The sequence below is a fragment of the Mobula birostris genome, chromosome 2 (genome assembly GCF_030028105.1).
Source record: "Mobula birostris isolate sMobBir1 chromosome 2, sMobBir1.hap1, whole genome shotgun sequence".
NCBI lineage: Eukaryota > Metazoa > Chordata > Chondrichthyes > Myliobatiformes > Myliobatidae > Mobula > Mobula birostris.
In genome coordinates this window covers 147,414,935-147,431,522 of record NC_092371.1, presented here as the reverse complement: position 1 = coordinate 147,431,522, position 16,588 = coordinate 147,414,935, and the positions used below count along the sequence as shown (strand labels likewise).

The 16,588-nt window shown below is 36.3% G+C and overlaps 1 protein-coding gene across 2 annotated transcripts in view; it reads right to left on the bottom strand.

Annotated features, from left to right (window-relative positions):
• Positions 1-16,588, bottom strand: part of lca5 (lebercilin LCA5) — a 100,455-nt gene that overhangs the window by 24,944 nt on the left and 58,923 nt on the right. For both annotated transcript variants that reach the window (XM_072250170.1, XM_072250175.1), the window contains exons 3-6: positions 12,647-13,170; positions 10,077-10,214; positions 9,123-9,219; positions 5,425-5,552 (exon numbers count right to left, since the gene is read on the bottom strand). In XM_072250170.1, coding sequence (XP_072106271.1) covers positions 5,425-5,552; positions 9,123-9,219; positions 10,077-10,214; positions 12,647-13,170 — 887 coding nt within the window. The remainder of the gene's footprint in view (positions 1-5,424; positions 5,553-9,122; positions 9,220-10,076; positions 10,215-12,646; positions 13,171-16,588) is intronic.

Sequence of the window (16,588 nt, the reverse complement as noted above, 5' to 3'; positions counted from 1 at the left end):
CTGCAGATTTTCTCCTGTTTGTGAAGAATTATATTCTGTTGGGTGTTAACTGTGTAGATGTGAAAACTATATTTTTGGATGATATTCCTGACAGGCAACATGTGGATAACAAATGGGGGGATGTCAAGAATAACACAAGAGATTCTGCAGATGCAGAAAATCCAGAGGAATACACCCAAAATGCTGAAGGAATTCAGCAGGCCAGGCAACATCTAGAGAAATGAATAAACAGTTGAAGTTTTGGATGAAGACCCTTCATCAGGATGTCAAGAATGATCCTTGAGAACAGGTAATAGCAAAGATCTGGGTAAAGAAAATATTGTGGGTGAGATTAGCTTACTTGAATTGGGTAAATGAGAATGGAAGCTGATCAATGTGGTACCAACAAACTGGTAAATTAGACAGATGCTTAAGATGACATAAACAAACAACCAATAGTTGCAGGCAGGTTGAGAAGATAAAGGATAAAAAGAATTACCTTTACCAGAATCACATATAATGTTGAATACTGTGGAATGTCAAATACCATGATCCGAGTGCTTCAATGCAATGGCAGAGGCAGGATTAAAAGAGGGATAAAACTGACACAAATTTGGGAGCCATATAATCTGAAGTATGTCTTCAAGGATATTGGAGATGGCATTGATTTTCAAAGAGATTCAAAGATTGTTTTTCAAGGAGAGGAATGATGATCACAGATTTGAAAGAAGAATTTACAGTAACTAGAGATCATTTTAAACAATTTCAGCCAGCAGAGCCAGGGAGGAATGCTGGGTGCTGAGCAGTTTATTTAGGATAATATTAAGTGAGCAAAGCACTGATCTTATTATGAAGACAAGTTTAGAAAAGGGAGATGGAAAATCAGAAAGAAGCCAGATAAAAATGCAGACCCAAAGATTCTTATGCATAAAATATTCAAAAATTTGACCTGTGAAAGACAGGAAAGAAATGTACCAGCACATAGAACATTTGACTCTTAAAGATTGTTCTACCATTTGTTATCATAGCTGATCTTTTACCTCTACCACAGGCTCCCCACATATACCCTTAATTTTCTTAGTATCCATAAATCAACTGATGTCACCCATGAATATACTGAATAAGTGAACTTCTGAAGCCCAGAAGGTAAAGAATATCAAAGATTCCCAATTTGAATTCTGAGATTTATGTGCCTCTTAGTCCTAAAATGGATGACTGCTGGTTCTGAGGCTGTGATCCTTCATTTCCAGAACAGCTCTTTTGAACCTGGTGATTTTTCTATGGTAAGACCTCACAGCACTGTAGGTAAACAAAGAGCAAAAGGGCCAGTAGCTTCCAACACATTCAGTATGTGATAAAAAAGACTGTAGGGTCTATGAATGCATGAAGAAGTTGCTAACACTCCCCACCAACTGCCTAGACTAACAGTGCCAGCAAGGGTGCAGTCCCGAGGCCTGTCCCTCAAGCCGTGAGCAGACACACCACTTGACTCTTCATGCCCAACATCACAGGCAGCTTATCTGCAATGAGTCATGGAGTAATTTATTGCGGTCTTTGCATTAGTTCTCTGGCACAGCGGCATACAGCAACAGGGAAGACATGGTTCACATCAGGTTCCTAACAGAGCAGTGAGTAGCAGGATGGCAAAAATTTGTGCCAGGTTCTCAGCAGAGCAGAGCCATTAGAAATGCATCTCTCCACATAAAAAGCTATGACGACATCTTTTGACACAACATTTCAATCCGAAAAATATATCTTGAAAATGATCTGAGACTGAAATTATTGAATTCATTCTCAAGTCTGGAAGGCTACAACATGCCCAGATATGCTGTTCGAGTTGATATTGAGCACCATGAGAATAACGTAGGAGACCACAGACCAATAGGCCAAGGTAGGAAAGGGATGGATAATTATAGTGACAGACAACTACAGAATGAATGGAGGTGCGCAATAATGTGATCACCCAGTCCATATTTGGTTTCTCCAATGTAGAGGGGATCGATTGTGAGCACAGTTTGCAAATACTAGAAGAACTGCAAGTAAATCACTGCTTCATCTGAAGGAACGTTTGGTTAGATGCTTGCACAACGAGAAGGGAAATAGTTTGTGGGAATGGGAGAGTGAACCAGAGAACTGAATGGAACATTATTTATTTATAACAAACTGTATGGGAGTTTACACGTGTAGTATCTGTGAAATACATTGGAAGTGAGTTGTTAAGATGGTCGAGTTATGTAGTAGGTTGAAATGTTGTGAAGCAGACAGACAAGATCAAGAATGTAGAAAAAAAAGTGAAGTAGAAGCAAGCTTTCAAAATAAGGTAAAAAAAAATGCCTGTTTTGAAGGACACTTCGCACGACGGATACTCATACCAATCACAGCCAAGTTTTACTACAAATCCACAACCACATTACATCCTTCAGGATAACTTTTGTAAACCGTTAGATTGGGTCATTGTACTTAAAAAGAACTTCAAACATCATGGGAAAATGTCATAATTTCAGATATTTTCAGCATTTCTTCTAAGTGGGGGAGTGGGGGGGAGGGAGGAGTACAACTCTTTCACTTTTTATTACTGTATTCTGGAGACAAATGATTTAGTGCTCCTGATGAATCACCTCAGGAGATAGATTTTAACCCAAACAACGCTGTTCTGTTGGAGACATGCAGCAAAAAACAAAGGCATGAAAAACAACGAACTCTAGCTCTGCAATTTGAAGAAGTTTATTGATTTAGAATATGAACATTTCATTACTAATTCTTCGGGATGTAGAATGGCATGTTTATCCATAGCAAAATGCAGAGTACTTTTGCTGTGGTGAAAGAAAAACATTAAAATGAAATACATGCCTGATTCACTTTCAAAATTTGTTCACCGTCTCAGCTCAGAATTAAACAGAAATAGAAGAATAGAAATATAAAGCAAAAGTTAAGAAATCAATTGGAAAATTACTTTTGAGAAATCCAATGCTGATTAAACTGTAAAAGTATATAAGATAAAATAAATTTATTCAAACCTATTTCAGAGTGAAAATGAAACAATTTCATTACTTCAACAAGATAGGTACTACAAAGCATTTAAAGGTATCGATCATTTTGAATGTTACAATGAAAATGAGGATTTGGAGGATGCAATCATCGAAAGTATTGTTTGAAGGCAGCCCATTATCTTCACCAGATGTCTGCACTGGTTTTATTTATTTACAATCAATCAGAAGAACATGGTAGCATACACTAGATTAATTCATTTGTCGATAACTATTAGGAACTAATACATAGTTTTATAGTACTGTATTAGTTTTGGTGGTCTAATTTGTTCTGGATTCATTTAAATGCATAATTTGTTATTCAGTAATATGGTAATTTGTCTTTCTTTTAAATACCTTTTTAACTATTTCTTTGAAACTTCAGCTAATTGGGGTAGCTGCTTAATTGGGCTGAAATCTACTGGTCACCTGCTATGTCCCAGTTAACCAGAATCCACTGTACCTTGATTAATAATTATTGATTTTAGGCAAATTTGAATATGGTGTTGAATTGGAAAATGGGACAGATCAATTTTTATATGTATTTCACTCGAGATTTGTGATCATATCATCTGCAAGTGGGTAACAAAATTTGCAGGTGCAAAAGTATCTTGCATCTTTGAGAGAATAAGTTTAAATTACCCTAGAGCTTCGTCTCAATGTTAGAAAAGCTTTAGCAAATGTCTTGCCAGCTAATCTGTGTGAATTCTCCTAAATTCCATATTGAACAGCTGTGGCCATACTGAACTTAAAAGTGTTGAAGCATCCTGAACATTTCTCTTATTTTTAACTGTTTGCCAATCTTGCAAGACTGGCAAGTGTTGTCCACTGTTGATTATCCCCAAGGCATTTCAGAGCATAATCAATGATAAATGGTGGTCTGGATTTATTTATAGTTCTTGATACAGATTTTTTTTTGATTTCAACAAATCTTCAAGGAATATTTCTTCTTTCCTGAAAGACAACCAGTTGGGTTATTACCATCTATCCTGCAGTTTCATGCTGCTGTTATTGATGCCAAATTGTTATTTCATTTAGTCATTCTTCAATTAAAATTTCCCAACCACTACACTGATTAAAATTCACTTCTGGTTGAGCCATCTTGGCTGGATGTTCAAACCATAATTTAACTTTTAATTCCATGTTTAGGACCCAGCAACACAACCTTAGCCAAAGTCAGAATTTTCAAGTAACAATGTAGAAACTGCTTCAGTTCACTTCAGAGGACAGGGTCTCTGGAAAATTAACCACATAATTCTTCTCACTTTGGACTACCTGGATAACCTGAACACATACATCAGGCTCATTATCTACAGCTTGATGTTCCACATCAGCCCCTCAAAACTTACCAATAGGCTCCAAGAACAATGCTTCCGTTTCTCCCTCTGCATTCAGATCCTCGACTTCTTCACAATGATTAGAAAACTCATCCCCACTCATTGACTATCGTGACAGGCACACTTCAGGGCTGCATGTTTAGCCCTCTGTTGTACTTTTTCCGTGGCTAAACATAGCTTTCATACCATCTACAAATTCACGGATGACATGACTACTGATAGAATCATGGAGGGTGACAAGACAGCATAGTTTTCATCTGGTTGAGTAGCATCATACAACAACCTTGCAAACTGTCAGCAAAACCAAGAAACTGATTGTGAACTTTAGGAAGTGGAAGTCAGCTGAACTTGCACTGGTTTTCATGATATATTTGCAGCTTCAAGCTCTTGGGTGTTAACATCTTGTAAGATCTATCCTGGGACCAGTACAGACATGCAACCATGAGACTGTGCAGCTACCTGTCTACATATACATATATATATATATATATATATATACACACACACACACACACACACACACACACACACACACACAAGTTGAAGGAGATTTGAGATCTCAAAGAGTCTGACAACTTCTATAGATTACAGCATTCTCACTAGCTGCATCACTGCCTAGTATGGAAACTCCAATGTACAGGAATTCAGCCAGTTCCATCATGGATTAAGCTCTCCCAACTATTAAGGACACCTACATGACATTGTGTCTCAAGAAGGAACCACCCCCAATATGTAGGCCACACCATCTTCTCATTGAGCTATTAGGCAACAGGCACAGGAGCCTACACCTCAAGGTTCAAAAGCAGATTGCTCCCAATTGTCATCAGGCTCTTGAACAACCTGAAAAACTAACACCATCTTGGACTACATTTCTTTTTCTTTTTCAATTTGCACTGGTTTATTTTGTTGTTTATATACATCTCCTAACCTGCTGAGTGTTGCCTGCTTTTTCTGTTTTAATTTCCAGTTTTTGCAATTCTGTTTTTAATCTTCATTAGGCATTTTCAAAATTCAACATAGCCCAGTGGGATGATATCATCCCCTTCAATTGTTTTGTTGCACACATACAGCATTAAACATACCGCTTGGGAACAGTCTCCTCTTATCCTCATTTCTTCTTCACTGCCTGTTGTTCGGGGTGGAGTTGGAAATACTGAGGGCAAGAAATATTCTTCAGTCTGTACTCCTTTAACGGTACTAGATGGTGTTGCTGAAGTATACAGGGAAAAAAAAATTATAATGTATCTACAACTGATTTATACTAGTCAACCATTTGTGAAATGGTGGATAAGAATTCCAATTATACATTTAAAACAGACTCAGTCCAACCAACTGGGTCAGATTACAGTAAACTTTGTTACAATTAACAATGTTAATTTACTCAAAACATATTATATCAAGAATGGAAATAATAACTAATGAAATAAAACAGCACTCTCTCCAACCTAAGCACAGTATTTTTTTTTGCCAGAAATGCAGAGAATTAATAGTAAAATCTTTATCTAATAGTTTACAATATAGCATGCTCTCTGGTAATTATCATAGTCCAGTAACTGGGGAGTGGCCAAACCAATAGAGAGGCTGCATCAAGGGTAAACCAAGCCAATAGAGGGGCAGCATTGAAAAATGCAAAGCCGATACAGTAACAACACTGATTAAGTGGCTGAACTGATAAAGAGTCGCACTAAAGGCAGCTGGGCTTAACCCTGATTAAGTGGCACAATTGTAGAGCTTTTATTGTACAAATTGTATTACAAATGACCTCTGCAGTTCTGATGAAAAATTTAACCTTAAATATTAACTCTTTCTCCCCGCCACCACAGTTGCTGTTCGACTTGCTGGAAGTTACCAGAATTATCAGTTTCCACTTCAAACATACAGCATCTGCAGGTTTTGATTTTCAGTTAAATATCTCCCTCACCTCAATTTCCTTCAAATAAATTGTGCAGTCAGTAAACTTCACAAATAGAGGAATTACCTAATTATGCCTTGGGATAGCACTGTTTCTCTATGCAACTATTTAAAATCCAATGCAATTTAGAGGTGGCCTTATTTTCTGCTTTTCAGGATTTTGTTTTACACATACAGAAACCACACACACAGTCTATTCAAATCGCTTCAGTAGGTTCCTCCCTCACTCCACACTTACTTAGTTTTAAAAGAATTCACCTTCCAATTTAGTATGGCTTTAAATAAAATGCACATGAAATCAAAATTCAAGAAATTAATTATCTTGGAATTTTCTGAGAATTATTTGAATTCTAGTGAGTTGTTAGGGCAAGTCTGTTTTATTAATCCATTGTTTGCTGACAGCTCATCATATTTTATATTTGAAAATGACATGCAGAATTTGGAGATTACAGAGGGAAAATTATGTTAACTATAGTACACTAAATATAGCAATGAAACAGCTCATGCTGCTCATGATAGTTTAATTCTCCAAATAGTCATCTTTTGTACATTGGTGCATCAGCAGGCGGCACGGCACAGCAGCAGTGGCCTTATGGAACTGGTGCTATTTTAATTTAGTTTTTTAAATTTAATTTTAAGGCACAATTAGGGTTTAGGCCAATGGATAACGGAGTGGCTATCTACCATCACCAGGTACTGCTACAATACAGAGATCACCCAAAAACAAACCTTCATGAAGATCTGCTGGTTAAATTGTGCAACCTCTGTTTCCTGAGAGAATCAGGCCTCGGAGTTGCCTGATGCCAGTGGCCGGAGGTGGGGATGTCATAAGCAGTGTGCGAGGAAGCGGAAGCGAGATGAGCGGACAGGATTCTGTGCCAGGAAAAAAGCAAGCCCTAGCCGGCTGGCTCTCCCGTCCATTCTGCTCTCCAATGGACATTAAATTGGACTACATCCGACTCCAACGAAATACTCGGCAGGAGTATAGAAACGGACAGAATCCCTGACGCCGCTATTCAGCTGTTTATTTATGTAACAGTTTTTCCCCCAAGCCATTGGACTACCAACCTACTGCCCTCCACTGTGCCTATTGTCTTGTTTATTATTTATAGTAATGCCTGCACTGTTCTGTGTACTTTATGCAGTCCTGGGTAGGTCTATAGCCTAGTGTAGTTTTTGTGTTGTTTTACGCAGTTCAGTGTAGTTTTTGTATTGTTTCATGTGGCACCATGGTCCTGAAAAACGTTCTCTCGTTTTTACTGAGTACTGTACCAGCAGTTATGGTCGAAATGACAATAAAAAGTAACCTGACTTTCATGCCTATTTCAATAATTTTATGAAGACTTTCTTAATAACATTATCTACTTCTTTCTTTATCCATATTGATTTAGGTTTTTTCTATATGCACTCTTTATCACACAGCACTGAATTTTATCACAATGACTATGACAATATATTAATAGTTATCCACCATTCCCCCATCTCTAGTAGAAAAAAGTGTGTTTGAAACACAAACCAAATTAACAGAATCCAAGATAATTAATGACAAAGAAATAGGTTATTTGGTCCTTTGATTCTGTGGCAGTTGAAAAAGTTCTACCCAGATTAATCCCATCCTTCTGCATTTCCTTAAAAACATGGGTAATACGAATCCTGATGAGTCTCAGTACAAAACATCAACTATTTATTTCCCTCCATTGATGCTGCCTAACTTACCAAGTTCCTCAAGCATTTTGTTCATTTCTTAATATTTTAGCCAACTTCAAGGTTTTCTGCTCCCAGTCCCTTACAGAACAGGGTTTAGACTCAAAATACAACCAAGCTCAACTCCTCTCTTTATGGTCAGATTTTCTCCAACAAGCTGTGTATAATTTCAATCTCACCAAAGAGGTCAGCAAGATTTCATATCCTATCCCCAAACTTTGCATCATTGAAATCATCACATGCTTCTACCAATTTTAACACATCTACTCTGCAACCATCTCTGCCCCAATCCCTGTCATTGCCACATGCTGATACTTCACCACTTCATTTTCTTTTGAATATAACACTTGACTACAGGTTAGATTCAGTTAATACAGCAACTTCATAGTCTACAAAATTATTACAATAAATAATTCTTTCATGTATCATATCATTAGATAGGCCATTAGATAGTTTTTGTATTGATGAGGAATAATGCAATATGAGAATATTCACACAAATGCAAAATCTAATGCAATCAAAAGGAATTTAAACTGTTATTTCAAGGCATCATAGATTTTCATTGTTTCCTCAGATATACATTTTTGTTAAAAAGCCTGCATTTGTGAAGACACTTATTACCTTTTCTGAGCTTGAAAAATCTGTACAAATGATTATAGTAATTCATTCCTGAACAGCATTATTAATTTGTTCCAATTCTGATCAGTATTGCTATAATACAATTAAATTACATTTTTAGTAATCTTTGCTTCTCTAGCAAATAGAATAAATGTTTTAAAATGTCATTTTAATCAAGAGACCCAAATTGCTTATCGGCCAAAATTAATCATATACAGACGCATTAATCTCTGGTTGGTCCATGGCATCTGAAAACAAAACAGAACCAAATTTAGCATTACTTATGCTGTATGAGAGAGAGGCCTGGAAATTCACCATGCACGATGCTTCCAGGTGTCAGCATGTCATATGCCTGGAAGATCCAGACAAAAAACAGCAGACTGAACATGCAGCACATGTTCAATCACAATTAAATTTCCTTAAAAAATAAAACCTAAATGCATGGATGTATGTCATATATTTTGGCTATTTTCTCAAGGTGCATAAAATTTTCATATCAACCTTAACAGAACCCAGAGTAGTTTTAGCAATAAGAGAAAAACAATACCTTTTCTCTTAGGTGTGCTTTCACCTTCTTTCTTTGGTGATGACTTCAGTATACGATTGGCATAAATATTCTTCACATCAAGCTCCTTTTCCTTCTCCTTTGAATAAACACAAGAAAATTATTCTGCCACTTTAAAAGAAACACCCCAATTCCAACTTCTTATCAGCCGCAGAAACCAGAGACCATCTATTATGAACCTAACACCATCCCAATTAAACATAGGAAATTCTTGAACTAGACAGCAACTTTGAGTTATCAAGGAGCTCAGGTTTAATTTTAACCTAAAACAAATACAAATCTAGTTATCTCTCTGTGATCTTCCTTCGAAACCTAAATACTTTCCCTTGTCAATGAATGAAACCACTCAGTGGATCAAGGAAAATGCTACATATAAAAAGTGAAGAGGATATCTTGCTTCTATTCCATTAAATTGTTTGAGTTGAAAAGCTGGCTCTCTTATGAATTTAAAAGATTAGAATTAAAAGATAAAAGCTTCTTGAAGAATTTTGTTTACTGGAAAAAAATCTTCCCTTTGAAATGGAACTGGCAATAGGTTATTTAAAAATTCCAGGCAAATCTTCAGTTCACACCTAGCCTGACATCACACAAAAATCTTCAAAGGCCATGGTAAATCCCGATGCAATATATCACACACTTGTATATAATAAATGGTTACAATGACAGTGATCAAATCATATAACAATTATTAATACTCAACATTGTGACAAAAAACAAACTGATGCTTGAATGCCTTACCGATGCAAAAAATTTGTAACTTTAATTGTTAGCCTATATATAACAGTTACATTAAATCTATTCTTAACAGCTAGCTAACAAATTCACATAAGAAATTAATGTCCCACAAAATAAAATTTTAATATAAAATCATGTGTATATTGCTATGTTATGGATAGAAGAACTTTCATTTGACAGAACTATAAAGTGGTGAAATACTTTTAGTTTTTGACCAAGGCGCTGAATTTCCTCCTGGAGATTCCGAATATCTTCCTGTGCCTCTTGCGCCTTCTTGCGTTCAGAAGTCACTTGTCTAAGGAAACTGTTGTTGGTCAACTCTAAATTTCTCTGCAGATCCTGATATTGAAAAATAAGAAAACAAAAATCATTTCAATATTTCAGTCTTCAAATTCATCACATCCTTTGAAATAAAATAAATTACTGTTTCTGGACCATAAAAGTATGGGTTGAATGTGCCGCAAGATTTTCATTTAACTGTAATTGGCTTTCTCAGTGTTGTCCATTGGTGATACCAAAAAAATGTACATAAGAACATGGAAAGATTTTGCTGGGATAGCAGGTGCAAAGCTCATATTCTTTCTGTGCTTCATTAGTAAAAGGCTTCATCCATTGATTCAGCTTTTTACTGAAATATACAAATTTAGTAAATTATGAAGAAATCAAATATGAATTTAAGGCTTCCAGTACAGCTATTTTTTGCTATATAGTAAAAACATAATATTCAGAAAAATGATACAACTCCAGAACGAAGAATTAGGAAATAACTTCTGATTTACATACAATTAACTTTAAGAATGTTAAAATTCAATCCAATAAAATGGCAATGATTTTTCTCTATATTAACTGAAACTTCAACAGAATCACTTCCCTCTGGTGTCCCTCTTTCTTGCCTTTCTCCCACAATCCAGTCCCACCTATGAGTTCCAGCCCTTTACCTTTCCCACCCACCTAGTTTCACCCATCATCTTCTAGCTGGTCCTCTTTCCCCTCCCCCACACTTTTTATTCTGGCATCCTCCACTTTCCTTTCCAGTCTCAAAGAATGGTCTCAGCTCAAAACGTCAACTGTTTATTCTTTTCCATATATGCTGTCTCACCTACTGAGTTCCTCCAGCATTTTGAGAGTTCCTATGGTAATCATTGTTAAGATTAGGTCTTTTGATAAATTTGAAATCATCTGGAAAAACTCCACAAATGTCCCTGGTGGATTGCTATTTCTGGTTTCTGAGTTACTTGTATAGTAATATAACCACTGCCCCACAATCATACAAAAGTGATTTTTTAAAAATATACAAATCTTACCATTACCTACCGAATATTAAAAGGCCTAGATAGAGTAAACGTGGCGAAGATGTTTCCAATAGAGGGAAATGCTAGGACCTGAGGGCACAGCCTCAGAATAGAAGGACATCCCCTTAGAACAGAGATGAAAGGAATATCTTTAGCCAGAGGGTGGTGAACTTGTGAAATTCATTTCCACAGTTGGCTCTAGAGGCCAAGTCATTGGGTAATTTTAAAGCAGAGGTTGATAGGTTCTTGAGTAGTAAGGACAGTAAAGATTACAGAGAGAAGGCAGGAGAATAGAGTTTACAAAAAATCAGCCATGATCTAATGGCAGAGCAGACTAGATGGGCCAAAATGGCCTTACCTCTTTGCTGTTAATTATTGCAAAGTGTTATTGCCAGTCTGTTAGAAATGAATACTAACATAGATGACATTAAAATTTTTTAAAAATCTGCAGGTACTAAAAATTTTAAATAAAAATCGCCAGAAACACTCAGCCGATCAGTACCTGTGTAAAGAGAACCAGAGTCAATACTTCAAAGCTGACACTCTTCATTAGCCTCATTGTAACAGTTTAGGACATCACAGACTTGTAGGTCAGAATGGGACTGGGATTGCAATGAACCAGGTTTCTCCTGTGAACTTAAGTACTTCACAAAAAGACCATCTGATCCTCCAATATAGAAGGGAACACCTATTCAGTATACTAGATTGAAAGAAGAGCAAGTGAAATACTACCTGAAAAGACTGTTTGGGTCCCTGGATGATAGGAGGAAAACAGACAAAATGACGTGGTTGCATAGGAACCAAGCATTAAACAATGATGGAGTTGAAGCCTGTAAGAAAATAGGAGCAACGTCTTGCAGAAATCATAGAACAGAGTAGCAGAGCACAGGAACAGGCCCTTCAGCCAACTGCATTCAACACCCTTCCAATCACCAGGGCACTGGTCCCCAAGCTGCACTTCTATTTACTGAGACAACAATTCCTGTACTTTAATTCCAGTCAGCTGGGCCTGAGTTCCTAAGTTTCCTTTCCAGTATCTGGGGCACTGGTTCCAACACTCACTTTAAAATCATCTGGTTCATTAGAAAATTATAATACTAAGTAACATTTAAAACAAAATTGACTTAAATAGTAATAGAAATAATTATCCAATAGTCCAGAAAATCTACAAGTACTAATCAAGCACCAAAGTGCTGGGTATAAAGGATTATAGCAATTTTACAGTATATTGCATAGAAGAACTCATAAGGCAATGTTATATTAAAACTGTATCATAAAATTTGTAATGCTTAGATAATCTAAGATTGCAGCTTTAAGTAGGCTTCTGGTTAGACAACCTCACTGAGCAGGTCTAAATTTAAATTCCTTGAACAAAATAATAATTAGCATTATTGTGATAAATTCATTAACAAGGAAAGAGAATTCAGTTGACATGTGTAATACGAGTAAATAAAGCTAATGTTCTCAAACAAGTATTACCTTAATTCTCCTTTCACTGTTTTCCATTTTGATTTCAGCTTTAGCAAGTTTCTGGGCCAATTCATCTCTCTCTATCAAATGTTTGTCCTCTGAAAGTTTCTTTAATTTCAGCAGAGAGTTTTTTGTTCGATGAAGTTCTTCCTCTGTGTCTTTCAATTGTTTCTCCATTGCCCTCTCTTTTTCCTGTGATTTTCGAAGCCTTTCCCGAAGTATACGGACTTCATTGTTGTGTCGAGATATGAGCATTGAGATCTCATTTTCTGTGTCTTCAAACTTACTAAGAGCTTTCTCCTGCCTGTACTGGAGGCGCTTTAGTACTTTGTTTTCCTTCTGTAAATCCTCCAGTTTACCCTGCAACTCAGTAACCTCATTTCGAAGCTCATTAATTTTTAGCAACCTAGCAGATAACATGCGTTTAGTCACCAAGTCTATGTCTTTAGAAACAGGTTCTTTGTTTAATCTCTGTGTCCGGGATCGACGACTCCCATGGCTAGCTGGTTGCCTGGCACCAGATTTCCCAACAGCTTTAAATAACAATAAAACATATGGTTAAATTGACACTGGTTGAGATTAAAACAAAAACCTCATTACAGCAAAGACAACCAAATACTAAAGCAACTACATCAATTATCACAAACAAAGGTGTAGGAAGAATTGTCCACGTAGACTGAAACATTGTACAGATTTAAAAATTAACAAAGCCAAACAAAATGCCAAGCACCAAAAATCAAAAAAAAACATGGGAACTAGTGATCTTATTAGCATTGTTAAATATTTTTAGTTAAAAATGAAAAATGAAACAGTATTATTGGCATTTGGTCATATTTATAAAAAGTATGGAACTCAGAAATGCAACATGGACTTTTATATGTTGAAAAGTGATGTAAGTACACAACAAACAAATGAGACTGAACTGTTATAATAAGTGATAAGAATGGAATCCTCAGAATTACGTATCAGTCTCATTCTTACTGCAGTGTAATATATGTATCACAAGTTAAAGAAAATAAGAGAGCTCTTATCAAAAATGCTGGAGGTACTGGAGCTCTCTGCTGATGTAATGTTTATCTAGTACTCACTGCAAGTATTCAGAGACATGAAAAGACGAATAATTAACATGCAGCATTTTTACAAGGAAATGCATACTCAATTGTAAACAATTTATACTGCTGTTTTAGTAATACAAATTGTACTTACATCAATCACACCAATCTTCTTTCAATATTGCTGCAATGTTATGCTGCATTTTTGCTAAGGGAGCTCTAACAGTTCTTCTTCTACAAGAACCCTATGATTCAGCCTTTCCGACATATTATGCCAACAAGGAGTACACAAATGATATCAAATGTAAAATGAAGACATCATTACTAAAAATATTTCACCAGCTTACTAGGTTGGAAGAGAGGAAGTAAATTTACACAATAATTGTATACAATTCAAAAGCCAGTTAAATAAGCCAATTTTATATTAGTGATATGGGAAATGCCACAATTAACCCAGAATTGCTAGACTGGGTGGGTATAAAATAAACCAAACTGATGAATTAAAAAATACTGAAGTTTAACCATTTGTTATTTATTAGCCTTTCTGATGAAGTACATGTATTAACACTGTTCACAGATATAACAGTTTTTGGTATGCAGAATTTACCTGCATGTGCAAAGACTGGGTACTCATATTAGCTGGAAAAGAGCTGCTATGAAGCCTATCAATGAGAAAGGGAGGAAAATCCAAAATGACCATAAAAACTGAAGTACTTCTCTTTTGGGAAACAGATAATTACAAACAACACAAGTTATATATCACTGCAGCCTTCACAGCAGTACAAATAGTTGTAAAACTCTTAGAATCCATTAAAAATAGCTGGCTAACTACCTGCAGCAAAATTAATACTTCAGAACAATGTTTTCCCAAGACTCTCTTGTCAAGGATTATTACATTACTAGTTTAGGTATTTATACTAAAATCCACAATTTAAATGGTTCTATATTGAACTAATCATGCCTTCCCTCTTCTATTGTCTCCTAATGCTCTAATCTAATGAAAGGAGAGCTAATTTATACCTTTCTAGTATGCTTTTCTGTTTTCTACCTTAACAACATCCACCCCCCCCCCTCTGTTTTTACCTCTTTCATCATCTTCTCATGAAGTGGGAAGGGTACAAGCTCATGAACAAAGAAAAGATCTGCTCTGATGAGTGTTATGACCCCGGAGCAGCTGAAAATGGTATAATGTGGCATCAGCAGAGTAAGAGAAATTAACTAGAGCAATATTCTATTGTGACTGCAATAACACCCCAGTTCTAAATAAATCAAGTGAAGGTTAAAGTACCAGTTAAAGACGGAGAAAGGTTGTTATAACTAGGTCAATTAGAAAAAAATATTAAAGATGAAAAAAATACAATGGAAAATGTCTTTCATGATACAAGGATTTTCCAATCCACTTGAATACTTTTGAAATAAGTTACCATTATATTCAGTATGCCAAAAATTCTAAGTGTCAGGGGACAAAATTGAATGTAGTTGCTATAACTGAGAAGGTGTTTGGGAAGCTGATAGGTGTGAAGGTAGGCAAATTACCTGGATCAGATGGACTACACCTCAGGGTTCTGAAGGAAGTTGCTGAAGAGATTGTGGAGTCATTTGTAAGAATCTTTTGACAAACACTAGATTGTGGCATGATTCCAGAGGACTGGAAAATTGCAAATGTCACTCTACTCTTCAGGAAGGAAGTGAGGCAGAAGAAAGGACATTATAAGCCAGTTAAACTGACCTGGAGATGTTGGGAGTTGATATCTAAGGATGTGTTTTCAGGGTCCTTGGAGGCACATAATAAAAATAGGCCAAAGTCAGCATAGTTTCCTTAAGGGGAAATCTTGCCTAACAAATCTGTTGAAATTCTTTGAGGAAATAACAAGCAGGATATGTAAGAGTGGATGTTGTAAAACATGGATTTTCAGAAAGCCTTTAACAATGTGCTGCACATAAAGCTGCAAACAAGATAAGAGTCTTTGTTATTACAGGAAAGATACTAGCAGACATAGAAGATTGGCTAATTGGCTATCTGGCAGGAGGCAGATTGCGAATAAAGGGGTCCTTTACTGGTTGGCTGCTGGTAACTAGTGATTTTTCACAGGGCTGGTATTGGAACCACTTCTTTTCACATTATATGTCAGGGATTTGGATGACTGAATTGATTGCTTTGTGGCCAAATTTACAGACTACAAGATAGGTTTAGGGGCAGGTAGTGCTCTGGGAGTCTGATTTGGACAGATAGGGAGAAAGGGCAAAGAAATGGTAGATGAAATGCAATGTATCTTCTGTAGATACAATGTATCTACAATCATCTGCTGTTAGCTACAACCTTAACCTATTGATACTCTATGCAATTGGAAACACATATTCTTCCATGTTGAAATATTGTTCTTTGCTCCAATTTTTTGCAGGCACTCCAATTCTGAAAGTGGATTCGACCAAACTGAGATTGTTTTGTTAAAGATGTTCTCATTCACCTTTTCATGCCACACGCTACAATTTCAACTAATTCAGAGCCATCCATATCTTTGTTCTCACTGTGCCAGTAACCTCTCCACTACTAATTCCACTCCTTATGCAATGTGTTCCAGCTGTTCAATTCTACTTGGGGATAGGAACTAGGACCAGGTAGACAGGCTTGAGAATAAAAATGGTCAGAGAAGCAGAAATCTCATAAAATCCTCCTTCACCAGTACAACTGAAGACAGTCTTTTTAATTGTTATACCTATGTTGCTCTTCTGTCATGTTTTCAACTCAATAAAACACACAAAATTTTACACTCTCCAACTTATTTCCCTTAGTCTTGAAATGTACTTGAAGTTTCTTTTACCCAAATTTGAGGAATGCCAGTAGACAGTATCAATAAAATTTTGGAATTTTCTATTTTGGGAGCAAAGATGTCAACAA